Genomic DNA, 21,322 nt, shown 5'->3' with positions numbered 1-21,322 from the left:
ACATACAATATAAAGAGCTGTATAGATGTTCATTGGCATTGCAGCTTCATAGTGTAACACTAGAGGGCAGCAATGATCTCTAATCCACCAGAACTAATTAAAGGGACCACCTGAAATGAACTTGCTTTTCTCTGTTTACTGTACTGTCAACACTTAGGTCTGATAATTATGGATAGAAAAGAAGTTTTACCACACTGAGTCTGGTTGTTTTAAAAGTGCAGATGTTGTACATATATAGTTTTTATCTGTAGGAGTCATACACTCCTTAATGTTTGATTCAGTAATATTCAGTTATATTGGCAAATCCAATTTCCTCTTTTGATGTTTTACCAGAACTTAAATAACTGTGGTGGTGAATATCTATCAAACTAAATATTTAAATATCTTAGCTTGTCTCTACAACCATCCTGCTGCTGGCTTCTGCAGCGCTGATGAAATAGATAGAGCCCACTACTCTCTGTGAGAAATCCCCTCGGTTCTTTCTTAAGTCTTAGAAGATACCACTTCATGGTGGATTAAAATGGAAGTTTGTGCTCATATCTGCATGTTTCCATCACTCAGCCAGCAGATTAAAGAGAAACTTGTCTTTCCCAACAGAGGTCGTGATGTAAATAAATGAATTGTGTCCCCCTAATGATAAGTTTTGCTTTCATTTTCAAGATGATAAAAGGAGCAATTATTACTTCAATTTCATAGACATTTTGTTGGCATTAAGCAATAGAAGCTTTTACTTCTAGAAGCTAGCGGCTATGTTTTTTTTTCCCCAACACTAGCTAAATGTATTCAAGCCATCAACACTTTGAGCGTCCTTTTAGTGCATGTTCTCACCAGCTGTGTCAGTGTCAGCTTGACCAGAGACATAATCCCACCCTGTCAGAGACAGGATTGTCACAAAGCTACGAGGCTAGCCATGTGCCTGGGGTAGTTGGCAGAAGGTCTAATGGACGTTTTCATGCACGTGTCTCAGCTGGCAGGAAACAATTTGCACGTCATGAGTGGGCCCAGAAGGCGGCCTACCTGCTGGGCTGCACCCTGGAGGAGCTCTCCTCCTCCATCTTCAAGCACCAGGCCAAGGGCACCCTGCCCAGAACTAGCACCATTCGCCAGGCTTCTGACGAAAATGGCACAGCAGATGCAGGTACTCCATAGACCACATTTACCAACAGACTCTTTCTTCTTCATTCCTCACTGCCTCCCCCCCCGCACCCCCCACCCCCCCTCTCTTTCTCTTTTGTCACTTTCACTCTGTTTCCACACACACACATTCTCTTCTGCTCATCACCTGAGGGAAATTGCATGCTCTGGAGAAAGTAAAGCTTATCTTAGTAATGAATACCACAGCTTTACAATGGCTATTGACAGATAAGTACACACACTATGTAGGGACAAGCAATTTTGGATCCACTCTTCATTCATTGTCCTTGAAATCATAATTGCCTCACATTGATTTTTCACATGTGCAGGTCTGACGGCCATCACTACTGCAACATACTTTGAAGGGCAGGAGGATACAGTTAAACTCAATCACAGCAGGGATGGACAGATTTGACCTCTGTTTCGCCCTTCCTGCATCTCCCCTCACACATGAACGTAGTGATAGATGTGTGTGTGCACACGTGAAAATATCCCCCAAGCACCATAAACTCACTATTTTGTGTGATAGTGGAATGAATTAGGAGAGCTTAACAGGTGGCCGTCGCCGCGAGGCACAGACAAGAGTATGCGCTGTTTGATCTGACCAATTCGGAAACACCTGAGTCCCTAAATGACACTGCTTTACAAAGACAATTTCCTACCCAGTTTGAATACTTAATGCCTTTGGGCATAATATGTTCAAATGTTGTACATCCCTTTAGAAGGAAATTTAGTGACCATTTTTTTAGTCTAGTTTTTATAGCTGGAAAAATAGAATGTCTTCTTCTGATTTGTCTGGTCCTCGTTATTTGTTGATGGAAATTGTTGTGTGCTGGCTATTTCTCATTTCTTCTGTATCTGCCTGCTTCACATACTAGGATCCAAGGCTACAGCCATGGAGTGTTTGGAGGCCATGGCATCCGGGCTTTACTCTGAACTCTTCACTATCCTCATTTCTTTAATAAACCGGTTAGTACTGCTGATCCACTGAAGCTGTATCAAATTAAATATGTCATGGTTTTGGCTGAAATGTTATATAATAGACATGTGCAGATGCCTTGTGCATCATTTAATGCATATTTACTTTCTAAATCTTGACATCTTGAATAGTATTATATAATGAAATTTACATTATTGTAATTTATGGAGGGTTAAATATTGGTTTGTAATGGGTTTAATGGGGCAATTTAGGAGTACAAGAGGCTATTTTAAGGTTTTAGGATAGAATTATGTTTATATTTAGTGAAGGTCAAAGTAAGGGATGCAGTGGAGAGAGCTAAGGTTAGAGCTAGGGGTTATATGCAGTGAATGTAATCAATAGAGCATTGTCTCAAGTATCAACAGCTAATATTTGTCCTGTGTGCTTCAGGGCCTTGAAATCCAGCCAGAACTCCCTGTGCTCTCTGCTCATTGTGGACACACCAGGCTTTCAAAACCCCAGGCTGGCAAAGCGCGAATGCGGCGCAACCTTTGAGGACCTCTGCCACAACTACACTCAAGAACGTCTGCAAACCCTCTTCTACCAGCGTACCTTTGTTCAGGAGTTGGAGAGATACAAAGAGGTGAGGATGTGTGAAGTTTTATGCACCGCACATACATGTAGCCTCGTTCTCGTTGTCTTTTTCTTCCTCCTACCTCTTTCTCTCTCCCTCCCTTTGTCTGCTGCTTTCCCACCAATACATCAACTCCAATAGTGTATGTGTTCACACATCAGATACACTATCCCTCCCACCTGTCACAGGCTGTGACAAGCCAAAGTAGTTCATGTGTCAGACCTTCTCATTAGCGATGCCAGCCCTCACCTTCTCTGCTCAGATCAAAGTAAAGTCACTCACAACTGCCGTTGGGAGACACGCCCACATGCACAGCAGTGATGTTGCCCAATGATGAAGAAACTATTCTTCTTCTTTCCTCCTTTCTGTTGAGCAGCACTGGATCACAATAACTGGGCACAGTCAGCCTGAGAATTTAACATATTTAAGGATAGATATAAAAGAGTTTTTTTTACATAAATATATCCATCCATTACTGCTGTTCCAACTCTAATCTTAGAAGTATTCTTGCTATTCAAAACTTGATTGATAGCACACTAAAGTTAAACAGAAATCCTGATCATATTACTTTTGATACTGTGAAGAACGATCCTGGGATTTCCCACCCACATTCCCACCCACATCCTGTGCCTGGGAGAAAGGGATTTTGAGCGAAATGAAGTATTGCATAAATCTGTGTAGTGTAATTCTCTCTTTTCAGTGCATCTTGAAAATATAAGAGACTGCGAAACTGTCATTGAAAACTGGGTCAAACTCATTTGAATCAGCACACAGTATCAACAATGGCAGTGACAGGCAGGTTAAACTTTGATATACACAGCAGGCGTATACTTTATATTTTCAGATTAAATGCTGTTGCGCTCTGTGGCTGTGTGGATAGTTTTTGAGTTTCTTCTGCACATTGAATCTCTCCAGCAGAGAACAAAAATCATTTAGGGCTACTTCTCATACACAGGCAGCTCGAACACTGGCATCTGTCACGGCCACACTATTAGCACAGCCAACATTTTCTCACATTTCTGGTGCAGCCTGCACTTTGTCACTGTGAGCTGCTGTATGCATGTTTTTCTCTGGTGAAGGCAATTTAGTACATTTATTTCCACTTTATTCCAGAAATGTTATGCAGTGTTCATCTGCAACAGTAATGAAATCTTTTAGCTTTTCAGTTCACCTGTAGGAAAAACAGTCTTTGTAAATGCCAAATGCTCTTGTTATTATAATAGATTTGTTGATGCTTTTGGTTTTCTTACATTTAAGAAAGATCCATAAATCTTCCCAGAAATAATTGCAGCATTATTTTTGTCCACAACTTCATTGGGTGCATGGATATGAAATAAATCCTGAAATTTTGAAACTGCAAATCTTTGGCATTTTGCTTAAAAATGATTGACAGGAATAATCCATTATCAAAATAGTTATCAATTAATTTTCTCTTGATGTACTAATCTATTAATCAATTAGTCACAGCTATACCTGGCACTCCTTGTTGAAATTAACATTCATGTGCGCTAGGGTCACATGGAGGAGTCTCAGAGGGCTCATGACAACATGGGATCAGAGCTGTGTTGAACCATTAAACAATGTTCAGTTCCTCAAACTCCACAGTTCTTGGGTAATCTGTAGCAATCTACTAGCTCAAGATCATGGATTCTTTTGGGGGCACTGGAGCAGGAGCTGGGTTCTTGTGGACAAACTGTTGTTTCATAGATTCTTCTAAGAGGTCTTGTGTCTGAAAAGGGACAGTAGACTCTTCACTCAGAGAACCATGGTTACATATGTAAATGTCCCATTTAAATTCACATGAAGAAGAACGGTTTTATTCCTCATCATCTACATTACCATTTAACAATTATCAGACCCTTCTTGATTAAACATATTTGACCATGGCCATAAAAAGAATCTAACACTGGGCTTCAAACTGCCTTGCATGCTGAAATCCTTACCCTAACCCCCAGTTTCTTTTATTTTCACTCTCCAAAAACACTATTTACATCTCCCCTTGAAAAAAAAAAAAAACCCTGTCATTTTGCTTGTCTTTCTTCTCCAGGAGAACATAGAGCTCGCTTTGGATGACACAGATCCCAGCCCTTCTCTTTCTGTGGCAGTGGTAGACCAAGCCTCAAGCCAAGCACTGGTAAGTTCAACACTTTATTGTGTCTGTTGTCTTTATTCCTGTTTTAACTTAACACTGTATTCCCACTTGCATAGTCACTTGTTTTTCTTGATATTTCCATGTATAAATCTGGTATTGGATTAATAACTTGCTTCTGAATGCTTCTCAGAGCACCAAAGGGACTCACATGCCTTTCATGCTCTATTTTCACACGATAATCTCTGGGCACCCTTTTTTGCAACACTGAATATCATTTTTAAGCATCAGATGTTTTGTTTATGTGAGTTTTAAAATATTGAATGGTGTTGTTTGGCAGAGGGTAGAAAGGGAGGGTAGCAGCAGGAAAAGAAAGGTTATAGAATTGACTTCAAGAAAGAAAATCAATGTTTGGCCTTTGCAGCCTGTGATCTGCACCATGGAAACAGAAATGGCAGAGTTTAGAGAGTCATAGATCACTTTGGTATAATTCCAGTGTGTTTGGTTGGAGTGCTTTACTTTTTAAAGGGTTCCTACTCTAATGGGAATGTCATCAGAAGCACTGAACTGTAGTACATCAATCTAAAAACCAAAGGAAAAAAAAACACTTATTCCTTAAAGTCATTTCTTAAGTCAACTTTAAAGATCTGCTGCTTAGAATGAAAAAAACATTTGATCAAAGATTTTTTTTTTCCACTCTAAGATATTTTTTTCCTGTTGTAGCACAGATGTCCGTTATCACAAACAGCCTTAATGCTCAATTCATTTCAAGCCTCATAGTCGTCATATGTCTCCTCCAAACTGATACTCTGTGTTGTATTTGCAGCCAGTGTAGTGTGCATTGCTGATAAGGATGTCTCCGGTGTAACTTCCAGACAGCTGCTAAAACAGTTTTTGGTTTTGTGGGTTCGGTTCCCAAGCCAGGGTTCCCAGGATGAATTCAGGCATTTGCCATGTTAACCAAGCTGGCTACCTTAATGTAGAGATTGTTTTCTCTGGGGCTTGTCATAATCCACAAAACAATAGTGGGTTATTCAAAATGTCTTCAGCCAAAAAGTGTACCACTCAAGCCTTTGACTCTGGTATGTACGGTTTGTAGATAAATATGTTGTTTAATCCTGTAGACATAAATGTACCTTTTAAAAGTAGACCATCCCATCTGTGGGATGCTTTGGCATTGGTAGGGCTACTTAAGGTGATTTTTGGTCTGTGCTGGACTGAGTCTTCATCCAACCCTTACAAATTTTATATTATTTGAAAGCTCTAAGTCTCCGGATTTTATCTGTGCAAAGCAGTTTAGAAGTTTTGAAGTGTTTTCTTACACAAAAGGTTCTACTACAGGCCTTATTTTCCCTTTTTATGCCAAAAAACAGAAGGCAAGTCAAAAAACTTCTCATTTCTGTCATGTTTGTTTGTGCCTCTGTAACTTTGGTTCAGTGTCTCTTAAACTTATTCTGACTTTTTGATTTTAAAATTTAAAGAGTTGCCTTTCAAAGAAATCCAGGCTCATGACTGTGATGAAAAGAGTTGAAGAACAGTAACCTTTTTATTTTGGGTTCATTATTTTGGGGCTTGCGTATGGTAACAGTTTAAACATATGGTATGGGTTCTAATATCTGTGCTGCACAGCCCCACAAAAGTCACATTTATGTGGTTGATATCATAAAAGAAGGCGACAAAACCCTTTCCCATGTACTTATTCCATGATCATCAGTGCTGGAGTGGGTTTTATTTTCTTTTCTGTGTTCACACTAATTGAAATACTAATTGTATTACTTTTTAATCCCTTCTCCCCCGCTACTCCTCATATTCATGAACTCTTTTTTTAAAATTTCCATTTAGATTATAAGGAAATGCTAAATTGATGATGCTATTATAGCAACAACTGCTGAAGGGCACAGAGACCACAAATGCTTTTGAAACTTTAATTTCCAATGCTAATATTAATATTAGGCCTGTCACAACTGGCTCATACTGGGAATGGAAATCAGCAAACTACTTTTACTGACATTTAAGAAAGCAGCTAATATTTAATGTGACACTGACTATAGAGACCAGCACCAAGTTTTTGAAGGATCATTTTCAGAACCTTTCATAAGTAGTATTATCTTGTTATTTTTCCTGTACCCAGGAGGTGGATAAATAATAAAGGCTGAAATAACTTTTGATTCATTGGTTCTCATTAAATAGCTAACACAAGCTAAATGTCCTTGTAGCAAGGTGGTTTGTTACTTTGTGTACTCTGTTATAATAGGTGTTTGTTGTGTATGGGGGTCTATTAGTAATTGTTTTAGCGGGAGACTTCTAAGTAAAGAGGGTCAAATAGGTCAAATGGAAAGTAAGCTAATGGTACAGGGCAGTGTTTGGTTAAAAAGTAAAAGTAATTTCTACTGATGTACTATTGTTCCTTAAGGACTGAAGGTAAAACAGAGCATTGTCTGTTCACAATATGACTGTGCTAAGCACCTACAACCTTTGTGCGCGTGTGTCTTATGTATGTGTACATGTTTATTTGGCAGGTCCGTACAGTTCGAACAGATGAGGCACGGGGCCTGTTGTGGCTAATGGAAGAGGAGGCACTGCAGCCTGGGGGATCAGAGGAAACGCTGTTGGGACGTCTCTTTAGCTACTATGGACCTGCAGAGGGCGAGAGTAAAGGCAAGGAGAGGACAAACACACACAGTCAGGCGCACATATACTCACACTTAAAGCTAACGCAAATTATGGCAACCATTCTCCCTAATGACCTTTAAAGAAACTGATAAAAAAAAAATTTATCTTCCAAATGAAAGACCTAATATGAATATTTAATCTAAATAAGATACATACCATTTTAATATTAATGATATTAACATTTGAAATTTACATCAGTACGCTACTGAAGACTCTCGTCCTGTGTCACAGTACACTGTATTGTATAACAGAGAATAGGCTCTTCATATCATTCCAAACAGGTTGTATATAAAAGATTGACCAGCATTATACTGTAGATGAGTCATACAAATCCTTTCTGCGTACACTGTTGGCAACCTTGACAACACTCATCAAGGTTACAGCTTATAAAAATTCCCATAATAGAATTCAGGAAAGAATAGGGGGCAAAATTTCATCTTAGGCCTCCAAAGCAACAGCTGAAAGATCCTCATTCAAACTCTTTTTATAGGCCAGATTTGAGGTTTTCTCTCTTGTTTATCACCCATATCTCTTTGATGGTCTACCCGATCATATTTGATATGAGCCATTGCATTATTTATGAGAATACAGAACCATGGATCTAAACATTTCTTATGAAAACTGCATGGACAGGCTAATGGGATCCATGAACAACTAGGTTAGGAAAAGGCTGTCTGTTATCATCAGACAGCTTTGATAAATCTCTCATGCAGATTGTATGTTTTTGTCATCTCTCTTTGTATGTGCAATGAGCCAGGGAATCTAACAGTGCCTCTCACATTTACATCAGGTCACACTTTCCTCTTGAAGAGTGAAAAGGATAACCATTTCCTGCTGGGGCACAGTCATGGGACAGACTGGGTGGAGTATGATGTCTGTGGGTGGCTCAACTATGCCAAGCAGAATCCTGCCTCTACCAATGCTGTGAGCCTTCTGCAGGACTCCCAGAAGTAAGCATCACATGTACAGGAGGAGTCTGTCTTTGGTGACATGGACAAAACATTACTTTAGTGGATTATCATGAAACTTCAGGCTGAGGCACTGTATCTCTTGCAGGAAGATCATCAGCTCACTGGTCATGAGCCGAGCGGGTGGAGCCACTGTTTTGTCCGGTTCCATAGCAGGCCTTGAGGGTGTTTCCCAGCTGTCCTTGCGACGGGCCACTAGCATGAGAAAGACCTTCACCACAGGGGTGGCTGCTATCAAGAAGAAGTCCTTGTGCATCCAGATAAAGCTTCAAGTGGTGAGAAGGGAGAATGAATGAAAAAATCAGCCTGTCAAACTTTTTTTTTTTTTTTTTTTTTTTTTTTTTTTAAGTTTGTCCACTGTTAAAAACCAAAGTTCCAAAATATTAGTAGTGAACTACAAGTGTATTTGGGGATGTGGGATGGTATTGGGCACCATGCCAAAATCAGCCAGTCTATCTTTAATATGAAAATGGAAGTAAAATGGAGGCACTAAAATATTATTGCTCCATTAGCAACATTGTTGTTGTTAACATTATTTCAGCTGATTTCCTGTGATGCAGTAGTACTACCATGCCCACTGAAAATCAACACCCCAATCTTCAGTTTCTTGTTTGCTAACAAATTAACTATAGAAACTTGACAGGTTAATGGAATATGTGAAGGCTCATAGCTGTACATTTGTTTTGGAATCTACTTAGCGGTCACAAATAACTTGATGGAGCTGTAAAGAAAATGGGATGGGATGAAGGCCAGTATTTGGGCTGCAGCCAGAGATAAATCTGAAAATGATATTGGGCTTGGTGTTGGTGTGCTATGAGAACAGCTCCGCAGCTGTATTGCTTCCAAACCCATTGCTTGACAAGAATGTCGATATTGAATACTTCTGCAAAACCCTAGATTTTTTTATTTTTTAAAAATCCAATACCATGCCATTTAAAAAAAAAAAAAAAAAAAAAAAAAAAAAAAAAAAAGAATCTTGCTTTCTACAATATCAGTGCATGGCATGGTTATAGCAAATAAATTATAGTGAAATATGGTATGGTTAGAGATGTAAACTGTGAGGTGTGGAATCCAGTTATGGACATAATTAATATAGAATAAACCAGAAGAGTGGAAAGAGCTAAACAACAGATAACTGCTTAATCAAACAGTACCAAAATCAGATTGTTACTTCAAGATTTTATTTAAGAATATGTGTTTCATAACAAAGACTAGTAAAGACTGAAAGACACAAGTGTTATATGGTAATGTGCCTTATCTGGAATCCACATTAAGCTTTTACAGTACAGAGAAACACATTCATTTTTAAGGTAGGTTATAAAAATTGAGATGACAGAGTCAAATTTATTGTCTGTCTTCAAGTGCTCTCATAGAGTTAGTAAGTGCTTTGGTACACAATTTGCAAAATAAATGGTAGATTTTATATGTGTGGATGTTTAAAGAGAAAATAGCTAAGAATTCTTTAAAAATGCAATGTTGTAAGATGTTGCCAGAGTTATTATGCAGAGCATAAGCTACTGCTTATATATAGATACATCAGTGGAAGATATTGCATTGGTTGTTGGCTAGCTGCCCTCCTCTGTCTTCTCCAGGATGCTCTCCTTGACATGGTGCGGAGGTCTAGGATCCACTTTGTTCACTGCATATTGCCCAAGGCTGATGCCCTCAAGGCTCTGAGTGGATCCCTGTACAAAGGAGGGGAGAATGACGCTCAAGGGGAGAGTGGAGATCTGGGCTTAATGCAGCTAGATGTAGCCTTGCTCCGTGCCCAGCTGCGGGGCTCCAAGCTGCTCGATTCTCTCAGGATCCATAGGCAAGGTGAGGTTGCTGCTTCTGTAACATACTAAGGACAGGGATTGAAACACAGACCTCCTTATTTGTATGTATTAGGATCCCCACAAAATACCAATTACTCTATAAATATTTGCAGAATATAATGTTGTCATCCAATACTGACCTTCACAGGTTACCCTGATCACATGGTGTTCTCCGAGTTTCGACGGCGCTTTGACGTGCTAGCACCACACCTCACCAAGAAGCATGGGCGGAATTACATAGTGAAGGACGAGAGGAGAGTAAGTCAATCATTGAGAGAGGGAGTGAAATGTACAGCTCTGCCACTGGCCAAGCACAGCGGAGATTAATGTTGTAAAGAGGCAGCTTCATTACATCTGCCCCTGATTTGTCAGCAGCCAACTGACAGTGAAATAAACCTTCATTTATCAGAGCTATTGTAACGATCTAATCAACTTAACCTCATCAGTATCTAGCCTGTGAAAGAGGCAGATCAGTACAGCGGCTTAGAAAATGCCTCACTACGTTCAAAGCTTCAAAGTAACATTCAAGTAGATGTGCTCATCATCTTTTGTGATCTAGCTGCAAAAGTTTTCCATGCTGATTTGAAAATACTGATGCTTTATCACTTTTTAATTTATGGATAATTATTGTTAAAACCCTTTACATGAAACCTGGTTTGAGTTTTATTCTTAAAAGTTAACTATCAAATGGGGTGTGCTGTGCATTGGTTCTCTGCATGAGAAGCCCCAGTTGAAGTGCAGTGGAGAGAAAATAAAACACAAAGTTAGTTTCTAGAGAAAAATGAGAGAAAGAGTGAAAGAATGGGGTTAAGGGGGAGAAAAGCTCTTTTCCCCCGTGTCTGTGTGTTGGTGCTGAGTTTCTGTGGAAACACTGGCAAACACAAGCCCCTCAGTGTTCACGGCAGACCTCTCCTGGTGTAATCTAGATGTGGTATTTCAGGCTCGAGGCTCAAGTAGAGAGAAGAGTCTAAGACAATAATACACCCACAGTATACCCAGGCTGATAGATGACCAGGGAGAGGAGAGGCTCCATGCTGACTGATGCTGTAGTTGTGCATAGGATATACTGTATGTGTTCAAAGCCGCTATAGGGCCAAGACCACCTGGGGATCATGAGGAATAAGCCAGAAGCAGGTGGATTCTCAGGGACAGGTTGTAATTGGTTTGCTGTTGGGGTTGGGAGGTTCTGGAGTACCAAACTTTCCCTGTCTTACTTTCAAAAACAAAATACAGCTGGGAATGGATGTGAGAGAAGAAGAAAAAGTGAACTGTACCATTAGTTCAGGATGGAAACTGGGGGGAACTGTGGACTACTGAACTGTTGCAGTGTTAGTGGAAGTTCCCACTGGATCGAGCAGTTGAAAGACTAAGTGTGTGCGTGTGTTTGTGTGCATGTGTGTTTTTGCCCAGGCTGTGGAGGAGCTACTGGAGTCCTTGGATTTGGAGAAAAGCAGCTACCACATGGGTTTGAGCAGGGTGAGTAATGCCACCACACCTCAAATGAATAAACAGCTTTAAAATTATAGAATAAACCTTTGCTGTGAGTCGCTGCCAGCTTCACTCCTTTTAAAAGTCTAAACACAGAGCTGCAGCACACAGCTCTTTTTATCCTTTATCCTCCTGTTTTTTAAAGGACACTTGCTGTCTGGGGGAGTGTGTCTTTCATTACACTTGTCCCCCTCTGAGGTTTGTTTGCCATCCTTTTTTGGAGAGTTGCCAAGCCTGGCCCCTTCTTCCAGCCTTTTAGCCAGTGGCTACCTGAGAGGCATGTCTCTACCCTGCTCGACTGCGTAACCGTAATTCCCTCTTTCTTTTCAGGTCATTAGAGCAAATTCTCACAACTGATGGCCCTCTTTGTTTTTCACCACAACCATTGTAAAGTAATCACAGTAAACACTGCCTGGCACACTGAGGTCTAATCCTATCAGCCGGAAAGTGGCCATCAGCCAAGAAGGAAATCAAAGGAAACAATAATGTACAAAACAGCGGGACTTGCGCTCCCAGATATGTGCAGTGTAAAACACATGACACAAGAATGATTTTGAGGCAGCTTCACATGGTGCAACACTTTGGAGTGTGAAATGGGCTCAGAAGTAGACAAGCACATTTGGCCATTGACAAAGCATTCCAATGGCATCTTAGCAACCTGTCTCACTTGCATGCCAATTACACCAGCCCCACATAACCTTACAGCAATGGACTCGAAGCTCTGTACTGGATAAAATCAACTTTTACCATAGCCACATGCCTAAAAACAGCATAGCTAAAATCCATTTTAGATAGCACTACGCACATCTGATGATGATGAAAGACAAACAGCGTCTGCTTCAGCCCCACTTAGCATTTTGAAAAGTAATATTCATATATGTCACTGAATGCATCACTCCTCCTTCCTGGTTTGCAGGTTTTCGTACTAAAGCTGTTTGCTCATTTTCAGGTTGTGCTCCGTTAACAGATCACATGGATTTAGTAATTTATAAAGCACTGGGACTTGTGTAGAGAGACCTTGGGTGGAGACACTTTCCTTGTCATCATCCATCCATTTTGATAGCTTCCTCCCATCACATTTAGAATGCGTTAGCAGTACCTAATCCCTCTGAGGTATAGATAGGCTGTGACGTGATCTGCTTTCTGTCGCCGCCTGTTTACCTGTGTTTTACCTTTGGCCCAGATTAGAAACAGACAAGGCTGATTGTCCGAGATAATAACTTAACCACAGCTTTCTGACTTAGATAAGACTCACTTGTCCATGGATTACACTGTTTCTTATTGATTTACTGCTTCAGTGCACTTATTTACTTTTTTAACTCCTGTTTTTATTTTGCTGCTGTGCTTCACATTAAAGCAGGGCCTTGAAATCTAATTTCCCCATGGCTGAAATAAGCATTACATGATCTCTCAATAATTTTATCCTTTACTAATTAATTTATTTGATCTTATATGTGTGTGTGTGTGTGATTTTTTGCTCCAGTTGTTCTTCAGAGCTGGCACTTTGGCTAAGCTGGAGGAACAGAGGGATGAGCAGACCAAGCGTAATCTGACCCTGTTCCAAGCTGCATGTAGAGGCTACCTGGCACGACAAGCCTTCAAGAAAAGAAAGGTAGGCAAGACATCACGCTGAGATGAATGGCTTTGTCCAAATTAGCCTGAGCTCGAAATGCCAAGGATTTATTTATCCAAATTGAGTAAATTGTCACAAATGTTATACAAGTCATCATTTAATTGAGGAAAAAATCAAATGGATTCATTTTGATATATTGATATAAGAGGCAAGTTACAAATGCAAAAATGCATTTTATACTTGCAAAGGCCGGTGAAGTAAGTATCAGGGTCTGTTTGCTGCTTAGCTTTTTTTCTTTTTTATAGATAAAGTACTTGAAGAATGTGAGGTGTTGTTGCCTAGGAGTCCACCAGGAGTTGAGAGTTCGTAGCTAATTTTAGTACCTGTTTGCTCTGCTCTTGGGGTAGATCTAGCCAGCTCTGCTGTAAATCTTCAGCTAATTACAAATGTGTTCTCTAAATCTATCGCCGCCGCCCCCCCCGACCCCCACCCCCAATCCTCCTGTACTGTAATCCATTCAATCAGCTTTCCCAAGGGAATATTTAATGGTGACATGTCCATTGCTGTTGCATTTTATCAAACCGCTCCCCTTAAATGCAGCCATATCACACATGCTGCTGACTCACACACCCATCTGCTCCACCCATTCTCCATTTTTCTCCCAGTATGCGATGGGTCCATCTCTGTGGACTGCATGTCCTCTTGTGATGTATGAAGCCCTGCAGTCCTCCTCCCGCTCTGTGATTACTATTTAAGTGAATGTGCTGCTTCAGTTGGCTAGTGATGAACCAGCAGAAACAGAATCAGTGTTACTGGTCTCCATCCACTCTGACATGCTGTTACTGAGTAGATATCTTGTTCACTTGTATATTATGCCACTAAAACTATTAAATTGTCATCTTTGCTATAAGGCAAATCAATATGACCTTTTTTATATTACTGGACTTCCAGCTACCTTCTGTAATTACTGTTTTCTACCATAAGAGTTTTAGCAATGGCTGAAAGTGGAGAAGCAAGAGCGGTCACTGTATATATTAAGTTCAAAGGTCATTATACACACCGTGAAGCAGGTTAAGTGATGCTTCATAATCTGCAAAAACTTGAGGAGAATCAACAGTGAGGAACCATTCAAACTGCTAGGCAACTGTGCAATTACAAAATCCATTAGCAAGGAGGCAATTTTTCTCTCTGCCATCATATACCCTCTATCTCCTGCAAATGTATCTATAATAGAAAGATAGTACTTTATTTTATCTTGTAATTTTATTATGCTTAAACTCTTTAGGTTTGCAAGGTAAGATGTGACATGCAATTATGATGGTCATGAGGGCTACCACAGATTCAATTAAAGCAAGGGTACAGGCTGATCTAATGTAGAGGCTTAGTACTATGATAGTAATGTGCACTGACATGCACACAGTTTAAATTTTATGCCCAGTTTCTTTCAAAAATCAGTTACTTTAATTCCATTCAGCTCAATTCACTGAACTTTATTCATCCTGAGTGGGATAATTAAAAAATTACATGCAGTAGAGCACACACACAAGCACAAATAGACATATAGATAGACAATAAAACACACAGAATGAAGCTCAAATGTCAAGGGTCAATTGTTCATACTTAAAAGGAATCATGTAACATTATGGAAATATGTACAACATGTTATTGAGGCTTAGATGAAAAGATTGACACCACTGTCATGTCTCTATGGTAAATGTGAAGCTACTGTCAACAGCCTTAGGTTAGCACTAAGACAAACAAGCCTTTGAGCTAAGCTAACTGACTTCTTAGTGTAGCCTTGTACTGTTCCTTTGTTCCTAACAGAAATGTTTGTAAATAAATAGAAATTAGAAATTGTGTATTCCACTCATTCCCGCAGTGTAGTTGAAACAGCTTATGATAATACAAGAGTGGCTTAGATCACTGATCGTAGATGTGGATCAGTATATCAGGCTGAGCTATATTTTCTACTTGTAAACATACAGCACACAGCCCGCACTGATTCACTGCATGGTGCGGTTTGGTGCAAGTATTCACTGCACTGAAATAGTCCAGTCATTGGCAGTGATTTGATTTGACAAGTCATGTCAAATCACAAAAGTTCTTGTTTTTGGACTTAACTACCAAAATAAACACTTCTAAAAAAAATATCTCAAAGCTTTTAACAGTATTAGGTCGGAGGCTGCAGTCAAGCGTGAGAGTGAAAGAGACTATTGATAAATAAAGGTGTAGTGCCAAAACTGGTTTGCTTTCCTCTTCTGTTGTGCACTGCTCAAGAAACACAGTAAGCTAGATTTATTACTGTTCAGCTGTTACATGTATGGTATATACATCTCTTGCGATGATTACCTGAAGGACATTTTTCCCTCTGAATCTCGCTCTGCTTATAGTATTACTGATTCAGCTAGTCGACACCAGAGTTATAGAGCAGAAGCAGGACTGTGGATTAGTGAATGATTCTCACCTCCCCTTTTCTCCACAGAGAAGATTTACAGTGTGTGTTGCTGTTGAATCTTATAATAATCAAGGTATAATAGCATCCACTTGCGCCCTTGCTGTTACCCTGTTATCCCTTTGTGAAAATTGATAGGGCTCCACAGCCTCTTACACTGAAGTATCCAGTCTGAGCAGGTACAGTAGATGGTAATTTGCCTCTGGAACAGTGCGGGTGAGTTCTGGTGAAGCCTCGCAGACACTTGCTGGTTGATGTATAGGGATGTGACAGAAAGTCACAAGTTCCCTTGATTGATATTCCCTGGCATGTTAACCTTGTGAAGCTGTGCCAAGCCCATGTGACATTAAATGACAAAACCAGAATTTTTCTTTTTTTTTTTTTTTTTTCTTTTTTCTGTCTTTCAACTGTCTCCTCAAGGGAACAACCTGACATTTTAAAAGTCTGTTATTTTGCCTCAGCAGGCACTTGCCGCATTGGAAGTTTTGTCCTTCAGGTATCCTACAGATGTTTTTTTTCAGTTATTCACATTGAAATCAGTGCAAAGCAGCAAGCATAAGCTAGCTCTAGTCTCATAATATTATCCCTATTGATTCGAACCCTTTTCCCCTCTTTGAAACAGTTCTTACTGAATGTTACCATATACCTTTATTAGACAGGGGATTCTAAAGGATATCTCATTCATTTGAGACATGCAATCCCATAGATCTGTATGAAAGAAACATGAAAACCTCCCACTTTAAAGGCAATGGATAGGCTCTGCGTTGGTATGTGGTATATTTCCTTGTGTAACATGTATTTTCTCCAGTTTTTATTGCTAATACAAACTGCTAGTATTATAGCTCTTGGAAATATATTTGTATTTAAAGATTGAAATGCCATCTGATAGCATAATGATAAAGAAATGAACCAGGCATGATGAGATCATACATATAATCAAAACTGCTGTCCTTTAGAGAGGCATGATTTGATGTGGAAGAAATCCCCAGAAACTGAGGTGCGGGATCAAAGTGACATCAGACGGTGCTACAGTCACATATTGCAACACTTAGATGTCTTACACGCCTGCAGGCCTATGAACATACACACACTCACACATGCACACACTAAAAACACATCTATGTACATGTAGAATATTGAGGAAGAGGATGGAAACCACGTTTTTGTCTTAATCTTGGCTCCCAATCCTAATTCGCATCACGCTGTCTTACAGTTGTCACACCCTCTTAATGTGATATGAAAACCAAAATGTTTATCCATGGTGCTCATATAGTCTAATCTTTTGTTCACCTCCTATTCATTTTAGAGTAAATATGACAAGTGAGACCTGTTTAAATCTTCTGTCACAGATTTGCTGCATTTTGGTTGATGTTAAGGCTTTTCTCTGTGTGACAAATCCTAATTGGTCATAGAGAGGTACCTTCAGGGTAAAATGTACCTGATGCTGAGAAATTGTGTTGCTCTAATTGGGTTTGCCCATAATCTGCTGCTGCTGCTTCTAGAGAGCCTCATGCATAAGCAGCATGGAAATCGTGTAATACTTGGAATTAGCTGCCAACATGTTTGATTTAATTAATCAAAAATTAGCTTCCAGCCTTGGAACACACTCCACAGAAAGTCTCCAGAGGAGGCTGGCAGGTCCTGGGATAGCTGCTCGCACTTATACAGGCACTATAACACAATACTGAGGAATGCCGTGTTTTTCAAATATTATTCATCGGTGGCGAGGATGATATGATGAGCAGTAGATGAGTTCTGTAAAGGGTTTATTCCACTGAGTAATTAAGAGTTTCCTAATTTCATGGCATTGTTTCATGGACCTCTAGACACTACTGTCCTGTGATACCTCCGCATTGCACACATGAAGCACATATTTGTATTAGAAAATTGAGTTGCAGATTCGGTTCCAAGTACTTTAATCAATGTTACACTCCATCGACTCAAACTGTGTTGCTCTGTGTGCAAACTAAAACAAACACCTACATTCACATATGTGTTCCTCTTTGGTGACTGCTTCTCCATATGTGTCGTTTTAGATTCAGGACCTAGCGATCCGTTGCATCCAGAAAAACATCAAGAAGAACCGCGGTGTGAAGGACTGGCCATGGTGGAAACTCTTCACCACAGTCCAGCCCCTTATTAAGGTCCAGCTCACCGAGGAGCAGATGCGAAGCAAAGACGTGAGCAGACCCCTCTGTCTGATATACCCCACCTTATAAATTCCTCTCAGCCTCTAATCCACTTTCAAAATGCACTACCTGCCGCAGCAGCATGGCACTTATGGCACCTGTTATTAATGTTTAATATCTTTCTTGCAGTACTTAATATTTTACACATTTACCTGCGACATTACATGTAACCCATATAGCTATATTCTGTGCTCCAGGAGGAGATACAGCAGCAGAAATCGAAGCTCGAGAGGGTGGAGAAGGAGCGAAATGAGCTGAGACTGAACACGGATCGATTGGAGAGCAGGGTGGGTCCCCTCTGCCTGTGGCAATGCATGCTGGGAAGGTGGTGTTTGAGATTGGTCGTGGAGTTACACTGTGTCATTTGTTTCACTTCAAGATTTGATTGCTTGCTTGTACTAGAACTGAAGTAGTAGAAGTATTTTGTACTTTTACATTACTCCCTTCGTGTTTCTGTGTTTCCATGTTTGTGTTCAGATCGCAGACTTGTTGGCAGAGCTTGCCGATGAGAGAAGCACTAGTGAGTCAGCATCCCAGTTATTGGAGACTGAGACCTCAGAGAGACTCCATCTGGAGAAGGACATGAAGGATCTGCAGGCACATACGCACACTAATATATATATATACATACATACACACACACACACACACACACACATGCACGTATATATATAAAACAAAATGTTTTAACAACAAATTTTTTGTATGACTGACATGTTCTCATGTTGTTTGGTGGGTGAATCTGTGCATTCCAGGCTAAATTCGATGCCATGAAGAAACAATTAGAATCACAGGAGATGGAGCTGATGGAAGCTCGGCTCATGAAAACATCAGAGCTCAATGGGGAGATGGACGACGACGACGATGCTGGTTAGTTGAGTTAGAAATCGCGAGTTATCATTTGTGACACCACAGAATTTCACCCATCCATGTATTTAATTCCATACTTAAAATTTAGAATTAAACAAAATAAGACTTTGAGGGTGTGACTTGCAGTGGTTTTATTCTCTCTTTGTAATCACAATCTTGGTCATCCGTGTTTTTTAAACATTTGCATAAAATTCCCTAATTAATTATACCTTATGACACTTGCAGCAGCTCGCCTGAGCATGCCTAATGGGTATGTCAGCTCCGGTCAGAAACATAATTTACTGAACAGCTCGTACCAGCATTATGTGCACAGTTTGAAAAATCTCCCTCATACTAATTGTAGCTGCGGGAATGATTGTCTTTGTTCGACTGTTTCAGCAGGAGACATGGCAGCAAGACTTGGTCACATCACGCATAATGCTATTAAGTATATTTTCCAAGTTTGGGATTTACCGCTAGGGGATTAAGATGTTCGCTCCCAGGCAACACAACTAATGCCTATTGCTGATTGGTCTCCCCCTGCTGGGAAAAAGAGCTCCCACCGAGAGCATATTGTCCATAAGACTTTTTTTTCTTTTCTTTTCTTTTTTCCCCCCCTGTGTTCTCATCCCCTTCAACCCACCTCAGCAGACAAGCCATTACAGAGCATATCAGAATTCTTAGATGAATGAGAAAATAATCGTTGGGATCAGAGCCGGTGGCCCTGCAAGTTGTCATTATGCTATATATATGCTAATGAGCAGCACTGATGGAAGAGCCGGTGTTGGTATGTGAAGGAGAAATGGACAGCCTCTAAAATGATAAGGCTTGGAAATGAACCTGAACCTGAATGTCTGCCTGGCCGCTGTTATAGTTCTGATAGCCTCTGACAGCTCCAGAATTAGGGTCGGCTAAGAACTGTGGAAAGTGCCACTTAGACATGTCGTTCTCTAACTACTATTGTGGTGTGCTCTGAATTCTCACCTCAGGTTTATTCAAGATTAGAGTTGAAAAGTAAAGGCTGCTTTGTAGTTTCCTGTCGAATTTTCTGACCTCATAAGGTCGGGATTTGATGAAAAAAGTTTTATTTCCTGAAAGATTATATTATTTTGGTCCTTGAATCTGATAACCATCAGCCAGCCAGTGTTGTGCACTCCATAATCCACAGCATCCATCATTTCTGAACTTTAGAGCCTATTCCTCTGTCTACCCTGCTCGGCCTGCATTAAAGGCAGGAGACACCCAAATGTCACACAGACTTTTTTCCTGAATTGTATGTTTTTCCTCCAGGAGGCGAGTGGCGGATAAAATACAACCGAGCCGTTCGTGAAATGGACTTCACAAAAAAGAAACTCCAGCAGGAGTTTGATGACAAGCTGGACACAGAGCAGCAGAGCAAAAGACAACTTGAGAGAAAGGCAAGAGACACCTTATAACATTCAAATCACTTTAAAAAATCAAGTCTATTTAATGTATGACTACCACACACTCGTAGCCTGTTAGTTGCATAAATGTAATAATGATATGCATTAAGCTGTCATAAAGAATAATAAAAATATGTGTGTATTTGTGTGTGCGTGCACTGCAGTTGGCTGATTTGCAGACAGATAATGAGGATGTGCAGCGCTCTGTGCAGCAGCTGAAGAAGAAGTGCCAGAAACTGATGGCAGAGCTGCAGGACACCAAGCTTCACCTAGAGGGACTACAGAGCCGCAACCATGATCTGGAGAAGAAACAGAGGAAGTCAGTTTCAACAAACTCTCCACCTTCCCTGTCTGTCTGTATATCTATCTATTTTTCTATCTGTCCTCCTTTCTCTCAGAGATGCACATTACAGAGAACATCTTGCTCTTTTCTCCTTGGATTGCCCAACGCAGACTCTCTGACCCATTCTGCAGAACACGAAAGTTTTCTTTAATTTGAATAGTGACTGAGATGTTCTGTAATCTGTGGAATTGCATTAGCTGAGAAAATGACTCAGACTTTAAGCACTTGAGAAGCTATCGCTGTGGCAGAATGTGATCCCTCCCCTGTGGCTAATTGAAGATGCTCTGTGGGTGAAATTATTTTCAGCTGTGCTTCAGAGAGAAAAACAGGGAATTACAACGAGCTGACAGCATGAAACACTTAGCTTTTAAGTTCACTAACCATAAGTGCTTCTGCCCGAGACAATTGAAGAAAACATTTTGCACACTATTACAGCCCAATTGTAAATTGATGGCTAATGGAAGACGATAACAGTGGAGGCTAAAATAGAGGTAGTGCTGAGCTGATGCTGGGCTTTGTGTTGAGGATCACCTCCTAACCTGAAAATCTCCCAAGTAACTGGAGTTAGGTGGAGGTTACATATTTAGTTGGCTAGTATTAGTATTTAATTTTTGTGTGCGTGTGTGTATGTATGTTTTATATACTGATATATATATATATATATATATATATATATATATACACAATTTATATTTGTACACTGCTTTATTGCATCACTTCACAACACCATCATAATTTATTATAAATGACTTAATGTTCCAGTTATACTG

At 40.1% G+C, this 21,322-nt stretch overlaps 1 protein-coding gene across 7 annotated transcripts in view; it reads left to right on the top strand.

Annotated features, from left to right (window-relative positions):
• Positions 1–21,322, top strand: part of LOC108893618 (unconventional myosin-XVIIIa) — a 59,615-nt gene that overhangs the window by 20,200 nt on the left and 18,093 nt on the right. For all 7 annotated transcript variants that reach the window (XM_051078375.1, XM_051078379.1, XM_051078377.1 and 4 more), the window contains 17 exons: positions 968–1,138; positions 2,013–2,103; positions 2,504–2,696; positions 4,735–4,821; positions 7,296–7,434; positions 8,240–8,399; positions 8,506–8,692; positions 10,010–10,235; positions 10,383–10,492; positions 11,645–11,710; positions 13,206–13,334; positions 17,784–17,927; positions 18,134–18,223; positions 18,414–18,533; positions 18,692–18,806; positions 20,076–20,203; positions 20,374–20,528. In XM_051078375.1, the coding sequence (XP_050934332.1) occupies positions 968–1,138; positions 2,013–2,103; positions 2,504–2,696; positions 4,735–4,821; positions 7,296–7,434; positions 8,240–8,399; positions 8,506–8,692; positions 10,010–10,235; positions 10,383–10,492; positions 11,645–11,710; positions 13,206–13,334; positions 17,784–17,927; positions 18,134–18,223; positions 18,414–18,533; positions 18,692–18,806; positions 20,076–20,203; positions 20,374–20,528 (2,311 nt within the window). The remainder of the gene's footprint in view (positions 1–967; positions 1,139–2,012; positions 2,104–2,503; positions 2,697–4,734; positions 4,822–7,295; positions 7,435–8,239; positions 8,400–8,505; positions 8,693–10,009; positions 10,236–10,382; positions 10,493–11,644; positions 11,711–13,205; positions 13,335–17,783; positions 17,928–18,133; positions 18,224–18,413; positions 18,534–18,691; positions 18,807–20,075; positions 20,204–20,373; positions 20,529–21,322) is intronic.

The sequence above is a fragment of the Lates calcarifer genome, linkage group LG20 (genome assembly GCF_001640805.2).
Source record: "Lates calcarifer isolate ASB-BC8 linkage group LG20, TLL_Latcal_v3, whole genome shotgun sequence".
Lineage (NCBI taxonomy): Eukaryota > Metazoa > Chordata > Actinopteri > Centropomidae > Lates > Lates calcarifer.
The sequence above is the reverse complement of the archived record's forward strand: the minus strand, read 5'-3'. Positions and strand labels throughout refer to the sequence as shown.